At 43.4% G+C, this 24,202-nt stretch overlaps 1 protein-coding gene across 1 annotated transcript in view; it reads left to right on the top strand.

The window, feature by feature from the left end:
* LOC8023276 overlaps window positions 1–24,202 on the top strand; it is a 180,021-nt gene that overhangs the window by 115,241 nt on the left and 40,578 nt on the right. The window contains exons 3-4 of the mRNA XM_042287161.1: window positions 15,256–15,264; window positions 15,478–15,547. Coding sequence (XP_042143095.1) covers window positions 15,256–15,264; window positions 15,478–15,547 — 79 coding nt within the window. The remainder of the gene's footprint in view (window positions 1–15,255; window positions 15,265–15,477; window positions 15,548–24,202) is intronic.

Below are 24,202 nucleotides of genomic sequence, written 5' to 3'. Positions count from 1 at the left end.
TCCTGGATTTGTGACTTTTTTTTTTTACGTTTGTTTAAAGCTCATGTGTTTTCGAAGCAGTTCAGTTTTGTCGAACGGCTGTGGCGCGTTTGGCCGACATTCTTGTGGCTAGGGCAAAGAGACTGCGAGGCCCTTGGCATTGTATACGGACGTGCAGCGCCAGACGCTTTCATCCACGGTTGAGAAACACTGCCCGCCACGCGTAGAATCTTGTCAGGCTACAAGGCGCATGCACGTGAAAGCTTCACCCACTCAAATCGAAGCCAAACAAAAGAGGGGTTTCTAACTCTCTATCCCCACATCATTATGCTAGGCTGCCTTAAAGAGTTTACTGATTAGTTAATTCTAATGCAGAAAATGAAAGAAAGGAAAAACTCTAACCAAAAAATTGCTATGGAGCAGAAAAGTATTAACACAGCACAGAAAAGGTCACTTTAGTGAAAATAGGCGAGACACGGGCGTATAAAAACAGGTAAAGTGCAGCGTAGTGAACCTTTGTTCGACATTGTTGGTTTGTGGACAGTAGCTAAGGTGTGTTAGGACTTTGTCTCGTGTCCATTTTTTAGTGCTCTTTATGACCCAACAAACCTGTATAACACCATATTATTCTATAAGTTTTAATTTTTTTTTGTTATTGTATTTTACGTTTTGATGGTCGGGAACTTTCAAAAGCACAGTATAATAATCACAGGACGACACCTTTCACCATACATATATTTGCATATCACGTTTTCGCGTAGTACAAAAGAAAAGCAGATTTTGTTTTTTTGTCGAGGAATTATTTTGAATAGTTATCCTAGCATTGTACTATGTATTCTTCTCCGCTTCGCAACGCAAACATCTGTTTTATCAAGCACGACACACGTAGAGCGGGCGGTTCCGGCGGGCCCGCTTGCTATCAGTGTTTCCGACGTGCACGGTCTGACGGGAATCCAACTTCCTGCACATGTGTTGCCTAACAATGAGATGAGTGTTTCCGAAGCTGCTCGCGCAAGGGCATGGGAAGATATAGCTATAGCTTCGCGCAAGCTATGTCGGAATTTACCATGTAAAGTTTGTGGTCCCTCCTGCGAAAGTGTGACTCCATAGTCCCAGGTATTGGCCAGCTTGTTTCGCTATGCGCGGAACACTGTCAGACACAGTGAGCGCGAACACAACATCGGCGTATTTTCCCCTTCTACTAAATCGAGCAAGAAATTTTACCTTATAGGTTGGAACTCGGACAGCTACTCTACAGCCTACACCACACCATTAGAGCCGATATGTTTCGGTGGCGCCCTCTTATGGTTACCGTTTGTGACGTCACGACCAGAATATGCCTCGCTTTGATGTCATAAGCTTTCATCTTTGACTACTTATCATCAGTTGGAAGCTACAAGTTCGGTGTATTTGTAAAAAAAAATGTATGGCAAATTTCGAGGCAATTGTGTTGCATACGGGAAACGTTCTAGCGTCACAAACATCGTCCAGCAGCACGTCTAGCCTGTTCAGCCAGACGCCTATGCTCACAACGCTCTACGTCGGATAATTTAACGCGTGCCATGTGTACACTTGAAATGATAGACCTGGTGATCTTCCAGAACCTTCTAACCCATTCCCCCTCTCCCACCTCGCCTCCTTCTTCTCCTCACTCCGCCCCTAGTCACATGACGTCCCCGTTAACCAGTCAGCGTCGAGCACCTCACTCCTCCTCTCCCACCCATCAACCATTCAATGTCGGGCCTCGAGCCACGCTTTTATCCAGGCTTCACTTTCGGGCTTTACGAAATGCCGAACATTTATAGCCAAGTAACGTTTCACGTTAATAACAATGGAAGTTTGAAGTCGTCGCAATCTGAAAAACCAACATCGTCACAGCGGATAACCGTCGTTCCAAGAAACATTAATGCGGATCAAAACGTCACAAGGAGCGTTTGGCCAATCGTGAATTGCGACCACAGCAACGCTTTTGGTCGCGCACGTCGCAATTACCACTGACTACCCCCCCCCCCCCCCCCCCCCAAAAAAAAAAAAAAAAAAAAAAAAAACCGCAAAGGGCGCGATTTGTGTTTCTCGATTAGTTGTTCGGCGTTCTTATCGTCCAAAACCGCACTTTTATTGACTGTGGAGCATTAATAGAGAGTTTTAGAATAGCGTAAAGACCCATGCGTCCGCACTGCCTACGACTCACGCAAGCTGTCGACGTAGCGTTACGGAGCGCGTTAAACGCGCACTTTTAGTATAGCGGAATGCAAACGCATACGTAAAGACCTGCAGCGCCATCTAGATGTGCTCCTGCGAACTGCTTCAAACAATCCAAGGCGGGTGGGTATTCGGTCAAGCCAATTTAACACCGCGAATCTCCTCGCTTTGCTACGAAGTGCGTGAATCTCATTCCAGTTGCCTGTTGTGAACGTGTTTTGTCTTTTTCTTTTAGGGTTGTGCGACTAGCAGTTCGATGTATGGTTCGCTCCAGTGTGTTGTGGGATCCCTAGCTACCATCTTATGTTGGCCTCGTCATTCGCTTGGAAGTATGCAAGCAATAGGTCGCACCGCTCGCGTACCGACCGCACGGTAAACACCTTTTTGGGTTCGACGGCTTCGCCAACGTTCTTGGCTACCGACACCCATCTTTGCGGGCGCTCGAAAGGGTTCGTCGCGTTGATTTCTTTGAGGTGGTTGTGGGTTGCCTGTCAATACCGCCTGATCAGGCCGAGTTCCACTCGCTCCGAGGAAGTCACACGGGGAAGCGCTACCATTGGGAAACGGTTTTATCTGTACTTAAGTTCTCAGTCCGATGAAGAGGAGGGCCAAGGCTGTCAGTGGTCTGGGTCTTCAGTTGGAGGCCTTGCTCGGAACCGGCTCTTTCGTCTGTCTCCAGCTCCGAACTCCGCGTGTCCTCGCCCGCCACGAGCCTCGGTTTTTTTTTTTTTCCTTCTTCTTTCTCTTTCTTCCACAAGGTTGAGGTCATCTTCAATGGTGAAGCGAACCCGTACAACGCGCGTCGCGCTTCCACTGGTTTGCCTCACCGCCGCCATTTTCCAAACTAGAGTAGTCTCGCGCTTTCCCGTGCGCGACGAGAGCAACGAAAATGGCACGCAGGGGACCGCTACGTACGCTCGCAAAAAGGGATAGCGAGCGTGCGTACGCATAGCTCGCTGCAGTACGTACTCATGGCTCATGCACAGTGTGGAGGACGCACCGTTAACGCTAACGTAGGGGGCTTGCGTTTGCTCTTATACGTATTACTAAAACTCTCTAATAAGTTGCTCGGAAAAAACAACTGCGACCGCTCGTTCTTGCTACCCTGTGTTCTGCATCGTTGCGGATAACTTTTAACTACCGTATAGGAGAAAAAAAGCTCCTTTTGTGTTTTGTCTATTGTATCTTGGAATTTGTACCGATTGCCACTCTTTTCAACACTCGGCGGCAAATGTAGCTCGGTGCGACAATCCACTAAAGCCGGGGTCACACTGCTCATTCATCATACAAACGACTGTCTGCAAACGCGGGTCACGGCAATATCCGTGGTTCGAATGCCGCGTGCCGAGTTTCCTCCTTAAACTCATTGCCATGAGGCATTCGAAGCACTGATCTCGCTGTGACTCGCGCTCGAATCTGTATCTAGACGGTTTCTTGTATGATGTACAAGCAGTGTGACCCCGGCTTTAGGCTACACGGATGAAGCATTCACATTATCGCTGGTGGTGCGTGGTTTTGCGACCTAGAAATGACAGGTTTAACCACAATATCGCTAATAGACGTCCTACTAAAACTTAACTACCCCCAAACTAAAAAAAAAAAAAGAAACTTTGATTATTCAGGTGCTTTTTAATTTGGAAAACGACACCAGGCTCACCATACTTCAAGCAGCGAATATACGCTTTTGCTTATTCACATTGCCTTCTGTGTCGAATTCCTGTATTTTCTTTCCGTTCTGTATTTTCTATTTTCTTTCACGGTGTAGCAGACCCACTGTAAAAAAAAAATATTAACCTCATTGTTTAACAGATTATTATTTCCCTTTGCGCGCTTTGCTGACTGAAATGTATATATGTTCATTTTTTTTTATACGTCTAGTAACCGGAGTGACCAAATTTAAGACATTCCATGCACAACTAAAGATAAGATGTATGAAGGAGCAGTGATAAAATGACTGCAATTCTTTCAAAATGATCTCAATCGGGCTCCTCTACACCAAAAGAAAAAAAAAAAAAAAAACCTTATTCGTACACGGTACGCGCAGCAACAGGTGATAGTTTAGTGCGTGCGTAAACGCCTACGGGTGCGGATTAAGCGGCTTTTTATGGGCATCAAGGTGATATATTGCAATCACGCGTTAGCGTATATGATCATCTGTCACAGAAGAAATCAAACATGAAAATCGCCTGGCAGGGGGGTATCGAAATCGGTAGCGACCGTCAAGGAACCATGAACTCGTGCGCATTTCAGAGAGAAGTGTGCCTTAATGTAGCGTAAATAAAAAAATACTCACTGAAAGGAGAACTCCTTGGTTCCCGCCAAACTGCTCGTGCGAGATTTCAGCGACTGTGGACGTGGACTATTCCCGTGCTTGAATACGAATAGCAACTAAATTTATAAATTAACTCACTCTCACCGAATGACTTTGACGACTGTCCGGGATTTAATTAAAGCCAGCAGCTTTCTGAAACTCGTCGTTCCTTATGATAAATCGATTACAATTACCACCGAAAACGTTTTCAAAACGTACACACAGATTCATGTGGGCTCTATATACAACCAAACACTCATTTGTGAAATCTGAATGCAAACAATATTTACCGCAAAGTGCGCAGCTTGTCTGCCCAGTCGACTTGACCGTGAATTTGCAGCTGCTTCACCACAACGGGATAGAACGTTTCGTGGCTCGCATGAATTAATGATTTACAAACTGAACCTCTTTGTATACGTAATACTCAACATATGAGACCATAAATTCAGCATCAAGTTTCTGGTCCACTTTGGTTGCGGAAGCAGTAGACTTATCATCGTGCTTGCGTATTGTGTGTGCATCCGCGTGTATATGTTTAGTTCCGAGTATATGGTGTGTTGGCGCGTGTGTGTGAGAAAGAGGGAAATAACTAAAATTATTAATTATGAAATATGTTATATTAACAAAAACATCGCTGATGTTTTCTAAAAAAAAAAAAAACAGCATTACAACACGACTAATAGGAACTCCAGTAGCCCAAGGGCGTTGTTGAAACAGCCAAGCGAATAATGCTACAGAAGGAAGTCGACGAAAATAATCCCTTGAAAAGGGGAACAAGAGGGACAAAGGACAAACATAAATCTCCAAACACAATATTTATGCTTGTCCTTTGTCCCTCTTGTTCCCCTTCTCCAGGGATTATTTTCATAATTCTTGTCCAGCTAGCTTGCACCTTTGCATTTAATTGCATTATAATTAGAAGGAAGTCGCTTCGAAATTTTTGCCTAGACGTACCATGCCTTGCTTCCCTGCTTCGAGGCGCTATGTATTCTGAGGTAACTTAAATTCTCGCTAATTAAAAAGAACAGGATTGTTTTCAAAACGTGGTGAAGCAGTACCCGGATATACGTTACCAGCGTAAATTTATTCTCTTGAAATAAACGTTAAGCAGATAATTCAATGTTGACTGTGAACAGAGATGTCGCGAACTTTCACCGAACCTGAGGTTTAACGTCTAACTTCGAAGCTCGACTGGTTCCGCGAACCTTACAAATTCTGGTAAAAGTCGACGAAGTTCAACTTTTTAAACAGTGTTGCCCGACGTCTAAAAAAAAAGTTTCCTAAATTCGATTTTTGTTTAGTAGAAATAGTTGTAGGGTACATAATTATGTTAAACTTGTGATAATTACTTTTTTATACAAATAAAATAGCCTATTTTAATTTTTTTGGAGATATATTTCCAATGTTTACACAATATAAAAGCAAACATATAGGTTATACATAATTTAATTAGTTTGTTCAAATGCTGCGCCTCTTCTAAGGAACAGGCATACGCTGATATCTCGCGGCCAAAACGCTGATATCTCGCGTTTATATCTATAACGCCATAGACGCCAAAAAAGCTGATATCTGATGCTCGATTGTTTTAGAATAGATATAAATATGTGGGTTTTTGCAGATCGACCGGTATATCTAATGTCGGCACTTTGTCCAACTGCATCCGAAAGACAGCTGAAGCGGTTACACGACTGAGTTTATTTTAAATAGAAAAATTCCTCGCGGACTCTCTTGGAAAAAGTTCATGACGAAAGAACAGACGCGTACTGGTTCTGTTTTAGTTAGAGTGTTACGTGTTTCTCAAATCTATTCTCCACAGTAAATTCTCCCTCCATGGAGTGAAAGCTGCAGGAGTGAACCGTTAACTGTGATATGCATTAGGGACTTTTAGTTGACCGTACGCTAGAGTTTGGGTTGCGAGCGGGAGCTTGTGCTGCCACTTTGAAGCATGGACTGAGCACGCGCCCTCTAGGTCCGTAATCAGCAGCGTACGGAAAGCTCTCTGCTATTTCGTCCAGCGTCGGCTCGTGTAGCGGGACAATTTCCAAAGATTTCGGTTCAAGCTCGTAGCCCAAGTTTCAGTCAGAAATAAGCTTGACAGGGCACATATATGTTCTAAACCATTCCAGAAATCCGTGTTTTAATATGAAACTTTTGCAGACAAAAAGTAAAAAAGTGCTTTTTTCCGTTTTTTTTTTAATGGAAAAATGCAGATGGATCTTACTTAACATCCTACATCAAAATAATGGTTTAACTTCAGGCGCCATTTCCAAGATCTTTCTTCAGAGCGTTTCCTTTGGCCACAAAAGATGCTTCTGGGCACGGAATGCACGCTCAGTGGCGCGTGCGAGCTCGCACAACATTGCCTAAAGGATTTTTTTTTGTTTTTTTTTTACACCTGACGTTGATTTGTATTTTTTATTACCTCAAGTTGCCAACACCCAACTAAATGCAACAGCGCATTTTTTTTTTCTTCTCTTACACCAAAGAAGAATAACAAAAACGACAGTGAACATACACGGGGAAAGAATATCATTAGAAAATGTGGCTTTTTAAAAATTTTTATAGTCACCAAATCGGTATGATAAATTCGACTTGCCGACGTTTTGTTTCTTCTGATATATGCATCCAAGCTCGTCGTGTTTGTAGAATTTTACGAAAAAAAAAAAGTATAACTATTCATATGTTACGCTCATTCACGGGAAAAGATCGAGTGGGAATGGCTGCGCGTTTCGCAAAGCAAACCTAACGTGAATTAAAAAGCGCACTATTTGAATAAATAAATAAAAAACATTTGAAAAAAAAACTGTAAATCTAAGAAATTATAACTGCGACGAGTCCTCAAGTGACCAAAACCAAAGTCTGCAAAAAAAAATAAAAATAATTGTCGTACCAATTTTAACAAAAATGCGAAAGGAACTAATGATGAAGTGAGACGCCTTGTAAATCTTATCATTCCCTATTTAATTACCTCAAACAGATTTTGTTTGTGATCGAGGCCCTAAGGATGGGGGAACATGCTTAAAAAAATGATCATGAACAACAACAAAAAAACACTGCCGGCCACCACCTGCTTCTTAATTATTATGATCTGGAAAGAGACTGATTTAATCCCTAGATTATATTTATAAGCGGCAATTCCTTATCGGATATCCTATGTGCTATAAACCTCTCACATCGTACGAACACTTTGCTATGAAAAAAATAAATAATAATAAGCTGGTGTGCTTATATGCGAATTCGCAATTACGTTTCGTATCCTCAGATGGTTGCACTTTTGTTGTACTTTATCACGTCGATAATAAGAAAACTGCAGGTATAAGCATCACTAGCTTTTAATGAGTAAATTCAGTATGACTTCGATGAAGAATATCTCAGTCTGAGCCAAAATTAACACACTTTTGTGGGCGTATTCGTTATAATGACAAATTGGGTCTGGGAGTTCTTGCATTAGCCATAATAACATTTATAGGGGCCCATAATTAAAGCTGTCATGAAGTGGTCTCTCTCCCCCTCTCTCTATTTTTATCTCCCTACCCCCCCCCCCCTCTCTCTCTCTTTGTCTGTGGCACGCGCCATAATTAAATTTCTTGCTGATTGAATTTTTTTCTTCTTTTAAAGTTTAGCTCCCCGACATCAAGGAACAAATACTTTCAAGGCCTTCCGCCGGATTTCTCGGCTAATCTCACACACTGTACAGATTTAATGACTTCGAAGCGCATGAGACTCGTGCTTGGGTGACGGGTGATTTTAATCTCGTGCAGCCCACCCACGAGCGGACTTGCTGGAACCTTATTTCGGGACCTCATTCTGGACGGGGTCCAACGAACTCGCATAGCCGCGTTCCGCCCTCAACCCGCCAGCAATATGCACAGGCAAGGCGCGCTGTAAACTTTGCTTGACACGACGCTCCGTGCCCGCGCCTCTCGAGGAGAAATAGAAAATACGTGGGGCACGGGGCCATTCTTTGTTCCACTTGGTAATCTGCTGCGGGTCTTCCGAAAGGGCGACGTCTTTGCGAGTGTCTTGAAGAAGATTGCCGGAATTGTTAGATCTTGGGCCAAAATGTCATGCTTTCCTCGTCCAGATGTCGAGGTAGTCGTGAGCAGTGACGTGCTCCTCAGATTTTCAACAAAGGGTATATCAATCTGCCTGAGGGTCTCGGAGACTAAAATTTAAAAAAATATATACCTGGGCCAGCAGACACCTTTCAGGAGCAACTCAGTGACTGCTAAGCAGTGTTGTAGGCGTTACCGAGAAAAAAAAAAGTAACGGGATACGTTACTCCTTCCTTGCTAAATAAAGGAACGCGTTACTGACCTACATTACGTCAAAATAAAAGGAACGCGTTACCTCTATCTTTACCGATAAAAAGAAACGCAGATTATTTTTGAGTAACTTTTTATTTATAAATTGACGGTAACTGCGTTTTTTTGTTTTTGGCGACAGCGCTTTTCGACATTGGGACAAAGGGCGTGGGCGTTGCGGTTTTTTCCTAAAGTGGGACATTTGCTTGGGGAAAAGACATAAAAACGTTTGAAGGCATATGGAACGAGTGCAATAATTATTGACTTGGCGCCTATACTTCGCTCCAGCTTAAGTCCAGACGCAACCGACAGTACGAGTTAATGGAACGCATATAATATACTCTAATGTATAGTACTGCTTTCTTGTCTGGGGTCAGACAAAGAAAGCAGATATATCCTACCTACACCTACCGCAGAAAAGCTGTCCGCCCAATAAATAATTTTGATTTGACGCGCGCACATCTCCGCTGTTTTAACAATATAAAATATTGATCCTTCATCATTTATAGCCATATAAACTTGCAATCTAGATTTATCAGGACTGTGAACTTCCGACACCAACTCCCCCATCACTCTGCACTCGGCCTGACCATCATTATAGCACACATCATGATAAGTTTGACCTCGCTAAAATCTGAACAAATGTGGCCACACAAACATTAGCATTTCAGATTCCAAATCATTTTACACGTGCACCTAAATTCACACACCCACCACCACAAGAAGGCTTTAACCGAGCAAATATTAGCATTTCTTAAAGGAGGCTTTGATAAGGTAAAATCAAGATCAGCAGAAAAATAAATGAAAAGTGAACTTGTCTTTTACACGATTGTGGTTGTTGTTTTTGTTATTTCTTTTTTTTTTTAAACTTGTTTTTCCAACATGCATAATGTACTTCATGGAAGTTATTTTTTTTGTGTGTGATTGTCGACAGTGATTATTTGTTTTCATAGCGGCATCATGACATTGTCAGCATATCTGCTCTTTTGCCTTGATGCTGCAGACAATATGTATTCTTTAAACAAACTGAAATAAAAAATAAAGCAAGCAGCATCAAAAAGCAAGTTGCAGGGCATTTTTTGTTTATAATTAGCTCAGCGATGATAAAACACTTCCATAAACATGACGGACACCATGATGGTGCTCTTTTGACGATGTCTGATTGGTCGCATCAGCTCGTAGCATCGGCAGCGTGTGAAATAAGGGTAAAACGAAGTATAGAAACACGAAAAAAAGAAATGTAAGCGTAATGTTTTCAGGTTTTGGAAAGAAGATGTAACGAGTAACGTAACTACGTTACCCGTTACGTGAAATAAGTAACGCAAGTACGTCACCCGTTACTGTTTTGAAAAGGTAAGGAGAGCGTTGCTACGTTAGTGAAAGACATGATGCGTTACCGGTCACGCCGCTACTTGTAAGGCGTTACCGCCAACATTGCTGCTAAGATCACCGACGGTCCCAGACACTCGAGGAACTTCGGTATCGTATAGTCGTCGTAGCCTCATTTTAGGAACAAACTTCCTTAAGCAGTCTGACAGGTTGCTGAGTGAGGCACGAAAGTATGTTGCGGAAGTATGCTTTACCGAGCCCTCATGATGGTCAGTGACAGTGCGAACCGATCGGTTATAACGGGAAAACAGAATGCGGATGAAAAGCTCGTTCCGTCCGAGTGGCCACCGCTGCGAGATTGTCAGGGAGAGCTGCAAAGTCCTCGCACGGGTCGATGCAGCCTCCCATCGAACCACACACAGTGTTACAACAGATGCAGTTGGTGCGCTATTTCTGGAATCGGGAGTGTGTGATGTTGAGTCGTGTAGACGAACGGAGAAAGGGAGATGGCATGTATGACGAGCTGCAGCGAAGTATCGAATTAAACAGAAAAAAAAAACGGAGACGAGTCGAAAAAACAAAATACTTGACGATCACTGCATGTCTGTGTGTACATGAAATGTTAAAAAAAAGACAAAGAGAGACAAAACGAGGTAATTATGAAGTGGTACAGGGAAAGAGAATGGCCTACATAGTGTTTCGTGTCCAAGAAATGGAGACTGTCAGTGTTGCTTGAAGGATTTAATACGAGTACCTCGTCCAAGTACCACTCGTCCTATTTTGTTCCAGCCCCCAGACTATTTTTGCCTGAAACAAAGAACCTACATGCATACCTCTCTGCATATCTGCCTACATGAGTACGTACCTATTTATCTATAGTACCCGAGCCAAAAAGATAAATAAAAAAAGCAAGAAAATATTATGAAGGGGATCTAATTGGATTGAAATTAAAGCAGCTTTCGTTACAAAAGATTGCTAAGGTTTAGATAAGTTTTGAGTAAACCCTTAACATAACTGAGTCCGAAAACGTCACAGACCGAGAGAGGCCACGAGGAGCACAATATGAATGAAATAAACAAGCCGCATTCGTGTTCGCACGGAAACGCAATCATGCAGGCAAAGATAAAATACTTAATTTTGAGGTCTATGCAGTGAGCATCACTTAAATGTGCTAACAGAGAATGGCCACCTTTGAGGATCCTGCGCACTATAACGACAGTGTATTGTGTCTCAATGTTTGTGGGAGATACGGTAGTCGGACTTAAATATACGTCCAACAGTGAACTTTAGGCACAGGCACAAAGCTCACTTTCCGTCTTTTATCGCTTTTCTATACGGCGCGGCTTCGAAAAGCCGCGCTATATAGTGTATCCCGTATGAGCAAAGATGGAAGTACTTCTTTTCTTCTTCCACTCTCTGTACTACCCGAAACTAATCTATTGCGCCGCGCCTGGATTGGCCACGCAATCTCCTCTTCTTTCTCCGCGCTAGTGTTATTTTAGGAGCGCAAGACCAGCTGAGCCTTTTTCTGAGTGCCGCTCATTTCGTGCAAGCTAATCTCTGGGGAAGTTCTCCTGTTTTGCGCTTCCTTGCCCTATTTCTGTTTTCCTTGAAGCGAGCACAGAGATGTTCTCATTGAATTGCCCTCTGGTCCCTCTCCCGTCGGGTGCGGAAATCCCTTGTCGGAATACATAAACTAGAAGGCCTGCAGCGCCGGTGCTGGCTCCGGCCGTGTTCACCCGAGTGCCCACAACCGGTGAGCACATTTCGCCAACCGGGAGAAAACGGTGGGCACGTGCCACCACACCGGGGAATCCCGCTAACTGCTCATCTGGACAACGCCCACCCATGTCTGTTTGCTGTTGGTGATGTCGGTGCCGCAACAGAGGAATAACAAAATGACTTTACGAGGCCACATATCATCCGAGAGAAAATCGGGGTTGCCAAGGTACAAAAATCAGTAGCAACAAAACGGGGCAACGCATGGGACCGTAAACTAAAATACAAGTTGCGTTGTCGCATGCTGCCATAACATCAACGACGACAGGTTGGACGATACGTCGCAGCAGGGGTTCACTCTGCGGTCGAATTACGATACCTTTAAAAGAACCAGCTTTTTTTTTTTTAAGCGTGCGCGCGAAACCTAGCATTGTATACAGCCAGCTGCAGGATGTATACATACCTTCGACGGCTGCACTGACAAATAGTAGCGAGGAGTAGTCAATAGTGCTTTGCTGTCCACAACACGGGGAACATTCTGTGAGATGGGAGTAAAACATGAAAAAGGGCTGAAAAGCGCAGGAAGTGAGCTGGTGACTCGGTTCGGAAATTTATATATAGAAGTCAGACCAGGTCAGACTTCACAAGGAGTGAAAGGACAAGGAAACCATCACAATCTAAGCCCTGAGATAAGGGGAAATAAAAGAACGGACAAGACGGCGCTTGAGATTTTGTGTCGTCTTGTCCACTATTTTATTTCTCTTTGTCTCGGGCATGTGAATCATAAGGCAGCCGCAGCGATTATGAACCACGTCATTTTACCCCATCTTGTCTGTCCTTACGTGTTGCGTGCAATCACTGAGGTTTCTGTGAATGAAGAAGCTAAACAAATAATTTGCATTTTTCTGGTAGAACTAATCCTAGACGTGAGATAAAGATAAATAAAGAACTAAATAAATTCTTACCATTATTCGGCAAAAAAAAAAACTGCGTGGGACATAGCAATACAAGATAATCCAGGAGGCTATCGGACGCGCTAAGTTTACTTCCACACTGTGGTGGATAAGTTGTCTTTTTTCCTTTCTTTCTTTTTTTTTTTTTTTAGACCGAAAGCGTTATTAACAAGGGGGTAGGGCTGCCCTAATAAATAACTTTATTTGTTTCTGTATAACGTTCTTGACCCGGCCAGACGTCAGGGCGCAATTGTAACTTGTAAAGAGAGAAGGGGAGGGGGTATTAAAATCACTTTGTTTCCCCGTATATATATATATATATATATACATACAGGGTATTTCACGAAAGGTGGACAAATTCGATATTGCGAAAACTACGCGTCGCGCCAAAAAAAGTCTTATGTCGTTTTGTTCCTGGGTCAGGGGCCTATTTAGGAAAATGATTAAAGTCCGGGATAATTAGATTGTTAATCACTTTTGCGTAATTACTTTTTCAATGTTGTGTTTAAGGGCATGGTTTCAATTAGAAAATTGCTCAGCATCATCGAAAAACATTAAATCTAGAAATTGCAGAACGATAAAAGGCACGTGAAGCATTTTACGGCTTTCTGAAAAACCGTACAAATTCGACGTGTTTTTAAGTTTCGGTTTGCTATCGGAGCGCATATTGGCCCCGGCGGCACCCCGCTCCGTGGAGAGATAGTTCATCCAACCTCTGCTGCGCTATCATCGCGCGACGCAGCAGAGGCTGGTAGCACTATCTCTCCACGGGGCGCGGTGCCGCCGGGGCCGAGATGCGCTCCAATAGCAAAAAGAAACTTAAAAACCCGTCGAATTCGTGCGGTTTTTCAGAAAGCCGTAAAATGCCCTTCGCGTTCCTTCTATCTTTCTGCAATTTGTTGATTTAGTGTTTTTTGGTGATGCTGAGCAGTTTTGAATATTGAAAATTGAATTGAATATTGAATATTGAAAAAGTTAATTAGGCAAAATAATTAACAATCTAATTATCCCGGACTTTAATCATTTTCCTAAATAGGCCCCTGACCCAGGACCAAAACGACATAAGCCTTTTCTTGTTGCGACGCGTAGTTTTTGCAATATCGAATTTGGCCACTTTTCGTGAAACACCCTGTATATACTATATATATACAGCTGTACGCTTTTCTCCAGTGCTCTTGGAGGGTCAGTCACTGCGGTCAACAGAGAGAGTTCGGCGAACGACGTAGACGCTCTCACCAAACACTGAACTGTGCGGTGTACTACCAATCAAGTTGTTTCACATAACGTCACACGTACCTAATCCATTATTTCAACGTGTTTATGCAATCATAACCGTTCCACCACTTATTGCGATACATTGCTCTCGTGTTCATGTATCCGCCCCTGCAAGCTTCCATATTTTGGTGAAAACGTTTTTCAATGTCACAAGAATGGAGCTTCCTTCCCGGATTGTAGCGATTCCCTTTCGGAGTGCTATGCGGGAACCTAGATGCGGGGACGTATTTTCAAGTGTACATTAAGGCACACAAATTAAAGCTGCTTCCATACTTGCTTCAAAGTAATTTCATTTAGTCTAAACTACAAAAAAAAAATAGTCTGTGCTCATATCTGTGTAAAACATGTTATTTTTTTCATACAAACAAAATATAGGATGGCGTTCTCTTTATACGATATCTTTATCTCCAGAGTCCATCTTTCCTATTTTAATTGAGTCTTTGTTTCTCACGACGGGCAGGACTTTTGAATAGCGGAGTGTTTTGCTGTGATCCATTGTCGTTGCTGTAGCACTAGCGGTTCTTTCTTAAAGAAATAATTCCTTCATTTTAAAACCTGTTCTGCAATTCGTAACTTTTTTTTTTTTTTTTTTATGAGCACGTGTGCCTTTTATATTCTCGCTTGGTCGCGACAAAATAAGCTCTTGTTTCAAGCTGCTTGGTTAAAAACAAAAGATGTCAGCCAAGATTAGGATAAACTTACTCTTCATATAAGAGAAAAGTAGAAAAGTTGAAAGTAGCTTCAAATATATAATCTCCAGTAAGCACTAAGGTAGCTTCGAAACAATAAGGACGGGCTTAGTAACGCTTTGATTCCTGACTGTACAGGGGTATTAAAATTCTGGAGCTTTTGTGTTCCCAGTGAATACGTTTTTCTTCAGCTTACTTCATCCTTTCCGAGATAAAGAAAGAACTTGTTAGCTTTTTAAAAAAAAAAATCCGTTTTCGTAATTATTTAAACTGTAATGCGCCATTGTACGCTCTGAAAATCACGGCAAAACTCTACATGTTCCAAACTTCTGCAGAATTAACAAGATTCGTCTGTGTCTTTATGCTTGCGAATAACAACAGAACACTTTGAGTGGCACTTATAGATGGCTGAATTTTTTTGTTTCCTCGTGCTGTATGAGAGTTCCTCAGATACTCATAATTTTTTGCACTCTGCCTTTCCCGTCTCTTTCCAGCTCTCTCACGTGAGGACGTTGCGTGTAAATTTTTAAAAAGGATTTTATTTTTTTTTTTATAACATCCTGAGGACTCGCAATTTTTACCCCGACTTCATCACCCTCCCTTCTGCACTTTTTTTTTTGTCATACACTTCTGGCACCTTTTCTTTTTTCTTGTCAGAGTCTGACTCTTTTGCATTTCCTCTCTTTTTTTTTCCTCTCTCTCTTTTTGTGTTGCAGACGTTAACATGGTTTCTGAGCCCAAGCCTCATCAAGTAAACCGCAAAAGACAGAACCTCGCTCCGGATCCGTAAGTCCTGTTTCGTTGTTCCTCATCACACATTCGGGGACTCCTAATTCTCCGGTGTGCTCAGAGTCCGTGTCAGATAATTGTAAAAAAAAAAAAAATAGTCCGCACTAGAATATTCTTGCTCGTTTCTTCGCTGACTTGCTTAAAACGTAATACGTTCGTGCAGAAAAAAAAAAAAAAAAGCAGAATGCGTTTTAGTGTTCTTAAATAAACGTGCACTGCCCGCTGCATAGACGACCATGTGTAAGGTTCTTGAGAAAGGCGACTAAGACGCACGAAGTGAAGACGAAACATAGTGCCTGCGGAAGATCCCCTCAGTTGCTCTGGAGTAACGCAAAGAAACAATGCTCGGACAGTCTTGAGATTATGCTTCATTCCTCATACCATACTGCGCCATCCTCTATGGAACGTGTTCAAAGACGTTTCATAAGAATTACCTCCGACAGATATCTCCAAAATACATCTACTGTCTCTCTCTCTCTCTCTTTCTTTCTTTACGACATATATTTTGCGGGGAAGTGCTACTAGAGCTATGACTGGTTACTTAAGAAATCTGGGTATATATTCTTTGTTTAGATATACCGTCGGGGTATTCCGAAATAACTCGTTCAGTCCAAAACAGTCCGGGAACGTTGTACTCCTCCCGGCCGTTGCGCTGCAACTTCAGTGTTGCTAGGGTGGCGGTTACGCGCTCCGCTAGCAGACTAGCAACACTGTTTTCTCTGCTGCAGATTTAGCGTTGTCTCATTGGTGGAAGAATCAGCCAAAATCGGTGACTGTCAACACGGCACACCTCAGGGCATGTCTAGAGTTTGACGTTTCGTGTTTCATTTTCCCCTCAAATCAGGGTCCAGAAATCGGGTGTTATTTTTGTTGCACGAAAAACGTTGATTCACCTGTTCTTCAAGCTTTTTTTTTTTTAACATATAAATGTTCGGACATGTCAATTGCCAAACACATGGAATGCTGCTTATTTTATTATTATTTTTTTTTTTTTGGGGGGGGGGGGGGGGGGGGGACGCTCTGTTTCTTAGTGATACCGGGCCCCTTCGGCAGCCAACTTCAAAAATACAGCTACCTATTAGGTGTAATGCATGCAGGCTGCGCGTGCCTGCATCTGAATTTGGAAGGAAATCGGATCTTAACTGAAGTTCGATATTCCCCGGAGAACACCCAAACCTATAGACGCTTTCAGGCAGCTGTGCATGGGCGCCGCCATAAGCGACCTTCAGTGTTTGTTTCCTCTTATTCCGTTCGCTTTACTTCAACATTGCCACAGCAGGACAGGTTATTTCCACTTTAGGTGCTACTGTGTCCTTCTCCCCAGCATTGTACTTTATGGAAGCTTGTCAACGCCCCTTCAGGGGCTCAGTATCTCGGTTAGACAAGAGAAGGTCGGCAATGGCGGCTCAACCTGGCGCGTGTTTAAAGGGTCTATTTTTTGTTCCCTTCGGTTTTAGAAAGAAACGTAGCGAGCTGATTCTACGTAGTTGGATGCACCTTGCAGTCAAGCTGGGCAAAACGCAGTCGCGAGTACGAGTGAAAGGTGAATAGTCTGACCGGGCTTTGCTTATCACCTTACACTCAGCTCGCGAGAATAACTTGAAATATACATGCGCATCTATTTTATTTAGTATTACAGAGTGGCCCATTATATAGTTTCACTTAACGCATCAATCGTGAGAAAATATTACTTCCCCCTTACAATAATCTTCGTTGTGCTTTCGCTTTCGCAGGATACAAAGCAATACGGAGAGTCGGCGGTGACATACCGGAAGGCAAAGGCCAGCAGGACCTGCTGGCCTTTGCCTCCCGGTATGTTACCGCCGACTCTCCGTATTGCTTTGTATCCTGGATGTTCATCAAAATTTAGGGTCATGCTCCTCGGACCCTCTTTTAAATATTTCTCTTTTTTTTTTTTTGTATCTGCGACGTTATTCAAAAACATCGCGAATCAGTTCGTCCCGTTACTCCCCCGTCCTGAGCCGTCATATTTGTTCGAGCGAGGAGTCAGAGAAGCGCACTTGGAAACGTCGTCTCGTTGATGAGACCATGAAGCCCGCCTTTGTGTAATATTTGCGTCGTCTTTTTAACGAAGTCGTCGGTGACGCTTGCAGGTTTTCGTTCATCAAACGGTTCCTCCATTTGTGATTTCGTGTCAGCTTTACGGGTCTGGCTCTTTGTCGCTCAATGATTAGCCGCGACTCGTCTTGGAATTCTCTTAGCTCGTTAGGCGCCTTTCGCGGTTTTACATTGGCAGACGCGGGACGTGAATAGCAAGCTAACGAACTTAATAGTTCTTGTTGCCCGTATTTTTTGTTATATAAATATATATATATGGGCATAAATACAGCCTCTCAAACGTTCCATACTCATGCTTGCTTTACATCACCGTGTGTTCTGCGAACGCAGGTTTGTCGCTTCGGAAGAACTTTGCTTTTTACCTGGGTTCACGTGGTGAAAATGTACGCCGGTATTTAAAATAAAGCACCGGTTGAGTTAATTACATATCTTTGAAATACTTCGTTTCATTGGCTGAGGACACAGCCAAAATCTATTAGCTTCATCAGCGGGTCATTTCACGCCAAAGAAGGCACTGTAATTTTTGCCTGTGTGGGATGTGTACGAAAAAATTAATTTAGATAAATAAGCGTCTGAACTAAAATATTTTTTGTGAAAACATAAATTATATTTTTGCTGATATCACGTTCTAAATTTCTAGACTTTGCATAAAACCTATGTGGTTAAGAAAAACACCGTGAAAAGAGTTGCGCACCACACGAATTCAGGTGGGCGCCCAATAACTTAATAAAATGCCCTATGTTACATTAAAATGAAAACAATTGAAAGGCGCCATTTTTAGTCCAAATAGCTAAGAGGTCCAAAACGAAGAAAATTAGATTAGTTAATTTTTTTAGTCGACTTGGATTTGGGTGCTAGCTACAATACTTTTTTCCTATGTTTTTGTAGCGAGCTTGGTTTTTGTCACTACATTTATATTTACAATATTTACAAATGGTTGTTAGTTGCAGTGCAGAAGCCGGCCATAGTAGAACGTCCGTGCACCACGTCACCTCGAATCTCAGTGTCTCGTGGCACCCGTCACGAATCGCGTGGCGCCGAAACACACCGCTCGCGCTGTCGTTCCCGTTGTCCTTGTAGCTCGGGGGCTACAGGTGCCCCCCCCCCCCCCCCCCCCCCTTGGACAAGTGGCTGTGGCCACTTGAGTGGAGTTTGTTTGGTGCTCTCTGGGTGTTGGTGTTTTATGCTGATGCTTGGACGCTGGTGAATCGAAGGGGGAGAAGAAAGCCGGTTTTAGTCTGTCGATTGAGACGGTTTCGCGTTTACCTCGAAGCAACAGGGTATAGTATTTTGGTGATTTTTCCAGGACAGGAAATGGACCATCGTACAGGTTTTGCTGGGGCTTCCGCGGTGCGTCCTTCCTGATGAAAACGTGTGTAGCCTCAGTCAGTGCGGGATGTTGGAAAACCTTCGGTTGCGTTTGTTGGCGTGATGGAACTGGGCGAAGCGTTGATATTGCTTGCCTTAACTTGTGGATGTAGGATGCGGGATCCACGCTGTCTGGTATGGTAGGGGGTTCGATCATGTCCGCAGGCAGGCGTAGCGAGCTTGGTTTTTGTCACTACATTTATATTTACAAAATTTACAAATGGTTGTTAGTTGCAGTGCAGAAGCCGGCCATAGTAGAACGTCCGTGCACCACGTCACCCCGAATCTCAGTGTCTCGTGGCACCCGTCATGAATCGCGTGGCGCCGAAACACACCGCTCTCGCTGTCGTTCCTGTTGTCCTTGTAGCTCGGGGGCTACATTTTCTTAAGACTAATAATTGAATTGCTTGTAGGAAATTTCTAAAGCCTTGTTTTGTTGCGTTTTAATTAAATTTTGAAATCTCCAGTTCATGCAGAAATGGCCATATTAAGAGCATAAAAAGCAAGGTGGGCAGCGGTGCCCGGATCTTTCGAAACAGCCAAAAGTTCAATTAACCTCATCTGTTAAATATTGTCAGCAATGGAGGCTACGAGAGGTTGAAGAGTGAACTGAAAATAAAGGTTTAATCGGCGAACATGTGCCAAACAAGTCAAAGAACGAGCGTCGAGACAACAGGAAAGCGGGCGGCGGTTTGGCGGCGTAACAGCACGCGAGAGCGAGACTGACTCGACAAGGGCAAGCGCAGCTCCTTATCTAGTGTGCGTCACCATCTGGAATATTCGGCCCAGAAGGTTCGAGCGTCGCGCGTTCGGGGCGAAAATGAACAGGCACTTTCGAGAACGAGAAAGCAGGACGAAATTATAAAAGTTACATCACGAGTAAGAATAAACGCGAACCTTTTAGAAGTGCGTGACCGAGCGTTGCGCGCGGCAATACGCCAAGAAATTAGAAAAGTAATTTTTGTTGTTACGGAGAAATTATTTTTTGAAAGATGAGCTTCTCCGACCTTGTATCCAGACGCCCGCCTCATAGGCGACGCACCCTGGCGTTCGGCAGCGAAGCGTCTTCGGTGTGAGACGCCGCCGCAAGAGCTTCAACGCTCTCCTGAAAACACGCTTTATTCAGTTGAAGTGGACGTTTTCCAGACTTCCATGCATCCGAATCCTCTTACGTTACGCAATAATACTGGCGTCTTAATTTTACTTTAGTTTTGCCCAGGTAACTGCCGACGTAACGCAGGCCTGCATCGTTTGCTTCCCGAGTTTGGGCCTGGCCTGTCGGCCTGGCCTGTCGTATGTCCAGATATAAAATCAATTTAGACCGGATAGATCTTCACTCATAAAAATGATAACAGTAATGTTGCTTCCCCATTGAAGTTCAATGTATTTTGAGAGAAGTAATTGATATATTGAAGTTCGTTGGCGCATCCGCCAAGGGCGCGCTGTTGAGATAGTGACGACGTCGTAAAAAAGACTACGTCACTCTTCTAAGCGTCATTGTGGGCAGCGTTTGGGGAAAGATTTTTGAGCGCAATTTCAAAAACGAGAGTAAAAAAGCGAAAACTGGTCGATGAACATCTAAGAAACTATTACCTTTTCACAAATTATGTTGATTGGTCGCAAGCCTCTGGATAGCACTTGGCGTCAATACTGCAATCGCAACATGAGCCATGAAACCAATAATTAAAAATGTAATCAACAATTTGTTTAATAAGTCGACTCACTATGAGGGTTATTGCCTCATCTCATGTCCGCCGATCCTGACACTGAGGTGGCGAAGACGGCACCCGTTTAACTCCCATTATCAAACACACTTCCTTTAAATATATACGAGTGAGTTCAGAATTCGAGACATGTTCTGCTGGCCTCCGGTGTGTTCCGGAGTCTAAACTCCTGCACATGAACGGAACCTCAGGGGTGTGAGGCGTCCGCCGCAAAGAATGAAATGTTTTTTCCATCATTACGCTGCTTTCGGTAGCACTACACATTCTATCAAAATACATATAAGTGCAATAGAGAAGCGAAATCACCGTTTTCATTTCGCTACGGTGAAGAGCAATCCAGTCTTAGTTGTTTTTATATCTGGATATACGACAGACGATGCGGACGCGCAGTACGCTTTCCCAAACCTGGGAAGCAGACGACGCAGGCCTGCGTTCGTCGGCCGTTATACCTGGGCAGAAGTAGAGGAAAATTAAGACGCCAGTATCATCACGTAACGCAGGGAGAATACGGACGCATTGAAGTCAGGATAACTTCTACTTCAACTGAATAAAACGTGTTTTCAGGAGAGCGTTGAGGACCTTGCGCCGACGTCTCAGACCGTTGACTCATCGCTGGCGATCGCCAGCAAACGTCGCCTACGAGGCGGGCGCCTGGAGGCATGGTCGGTGAGGATAATCTTTAAGAACTAATTTCTACGCAACAACAAAAAGTATTTTTCTAATTTTTTTGTATGCTGAACAAATGAGGTGGATTGAACTTTTGGCCATTTTGAAAGTTCCGGGCACCGCCGCCCACAATGCTTTTTATGGCTCTCAATGTGGCCGCTCCTGCATAAACTGGAGACTTTGTCATTTAATTGAAACGCAACAAACGAGGCTTTTAAAATTTAATACAAGTAATTCAATAATTCGTGTTAAGAGAACAAATTAAAAAATAGTTGTAGGTAACACCGAAATTCAAGTTCACTAAAAGAAATAAAGAAATCTCATAAAGTCTCTTCTTTTAGGAGCTCCTATTTGTATTGAAAATGGCGTCTTTGAGCGTTTAGATATAAATTTAACATAGGGCTTGTCATCAAGTAATAAGCTGCGCACCTGAATTTGTGTGGTACGCAACTGTTTTTTTATTTTATTTTTTCTTAACTGCATGGGTTTTATGCAAATTCCGAAAACTTAGAGCATGGTATCAGCAAAAATAAAATCTATTTGTTCACCAAAAATATATATATTTGAGTCTAAAGACTTTTTTTTTTCAAGTTAGTTTTTTTCGTAAATATCACAGACATGAAACAATTGCCATACCTCGTTTGGCATGGAATGACCTCAACGCGCATATATCTTTTCTTTTGTTCCCTTCTTAATTCTGAATGTAGCCGGGTTGAAGAAAATAATTCATCCCTTTATCTTCCGATTGCAACGTGTTAGTAATCGTGGTTTTACTAACACCCCACCCCATCAACCTATTTTCTTTTTTTTAATTTTTTTTTTTTAAATAGCCGGTTGAAAATTTGTTGTGTTTCACACTGGCTTTGAGTTTGAGGCTGCACTATACTCGGGGACAACTTTGCGCCGCATTTTAGAAATGAAAAGTGCCCGTGCGCAGCTGTCATAGGCGCTGAAGGTGCTCCAGTGAGCAGACGCCCATTGCTTTAAAGTCCACAGGTGAACAAGTTCCCACGCGAAACGCCAGCGCTCCCAGAGCCATTCGAGCGCCGCCCCCCCCCCCCCCGTTTCACAGCACCATCAAAGAGAAGTAGCATCATTCATAGAATAGAATAGAACAAAATAGAATAGATTCGAATAAAACAGAATAGAACAGTTTTATTTCAAACAAAGAGTTTTCAAAACATACAATAACGGTACACATGTACCAAGCCAGGGACACGGCCCCTGATGCCTCAGGGGCATGTGTACCTGACTCGGCATGTGCCGAAACATAACCTAGTGCAAAGTAGATGTGCCGATTGAAAGTATTTAAACTGAAGCATTATACAGGATGTTTCCGAGCGTTATTCGGGCGTAAAAAAAAAACGCTTTAACGTTTTTGTTTTATGTTCTGCCATCTGTTAGTATAGCAGCGTTATACAGGCGGCTTTTGCCGCTTTCCGCCCTGTGCATAAAAAAATGAAAAAAAAAAAAAAAAGTTTGGGCTGAAATTGTTTTTTTTTTAAACCTACACTAAAAAAATGAGTATGATAAATGCATCGCACAAAGAACACTATATGAAAAGTTTTATTGCATTCAGTTTATTCGTGTATTTAAATTATACGATTTTTTTTTCGCCTGGATAGAGAGGACGGTCCGATAAGTACTTAGCCTCACCGCCCCATGGCGCCACTATCGCAAGAGAAATTTACTATCGTGTAGTACATTCTCGTAGACGGCTACTATCGAAATTTTAACCATATCGGACTCGTAGTTTTGTTTGACCGCATGTCTGCGTGTCCACGAATTTCAGAAAAATGGAAAAAGAGCAATATCGGTCGGTGATTCGATTCTTGTTTTTGGAAGGGAAATCGCGCAGTGAAATCAAAGAGCGCTTGGATGCTGTGTACGGTGGCTTTTCTTCTTCGAAGGCGACTGTCAAAAGTTGGTTTACCGAGTTTCATTGTGGTCGCACGTCGGTTTTTGATGAGTGACGCCCAAGTGCCCCGAAAACGGCTACCACGGACGATAATATGACTAAAATCCACGATCTCCTATTGGCAGACCACCGATTCAAGGTGCGCGAGATAGCTGAGACAGTAGGCATCTCAAAAGACCGCGTGGGTCATATCCTGCATGAAATTTTGGGCATGGGAAAGCTGTCGGCGCGATGGGTGCCGCGTTTGCTCACTCTGGACAACAACAAGCGCAACCGTGAGACCGCTTCAGAGCAGGGTTTGACGCTTTTAAGCGCAATCCGAAGGAGTTTCTGCGTCGTTTCGTGACCGTCGACGAAACACGGATCCACTGGTACACACCAGAGGCCAAGGAACAGTCGAAGCAGTGGACTTCACCCGGCGAACGTGCTCCGAAGAGGGCGAAGACTGTCCTATCGGCCGGAAAGGTGATGGCCACCGTTTTCTGGAATTCACAACGTGTGATCTACATCGACTACCTGGAGAAGGGCAAAACGGTCACAGGGCTGTACTATGTCGAATTATTGGGCCGATTCGACACCGAATTGCAGAAAAAACGGCCCCATTTGGCGAAGAAAAAAGTGCTCTTCCACCATGACAACGCACCGGCTCACACCTCCGCCCTCGCCACGGCCAAATTGGTTGAATCGGGCTACGAACTGCTGGCCCATTCACCGTATTCCCCAGATTTGGCCCCGTGCGACCTCTTTTTGTTTCCAAACTTGAAAAAGTCACTCGCCGGGCAGAAATTTGAGTCGAATGAGGAAGTCATCGCCGCCTCGGAAGCCTGCTTTGCAGACCTCGAGAAAACGTATTTTTCAGATGGGTTAAAGATGCTGGAGCATCGCTGGGTCAAGTGT

The sequence above is a fragment of the Ixodes scapularis genome, unplaced genomic scaffold (genome assembly GCF_016920785.2).
Source record: "Ixodes scapularis isolate PalLabHiFi unplaced genomic scaffold, ASM1692078v2 PGA_scaffold9__187_contigs__length_104089568, whole genome shotgun sequence".
NCBI lineage: Eukaryota > Metazoa > Arthropoda > Arachnida > Ixodida > Ixodidae > Ixodes > Ixodes scapularis.
This window is presented reverse-complemented; position numbering and strand designations above follow the sequence as displayed.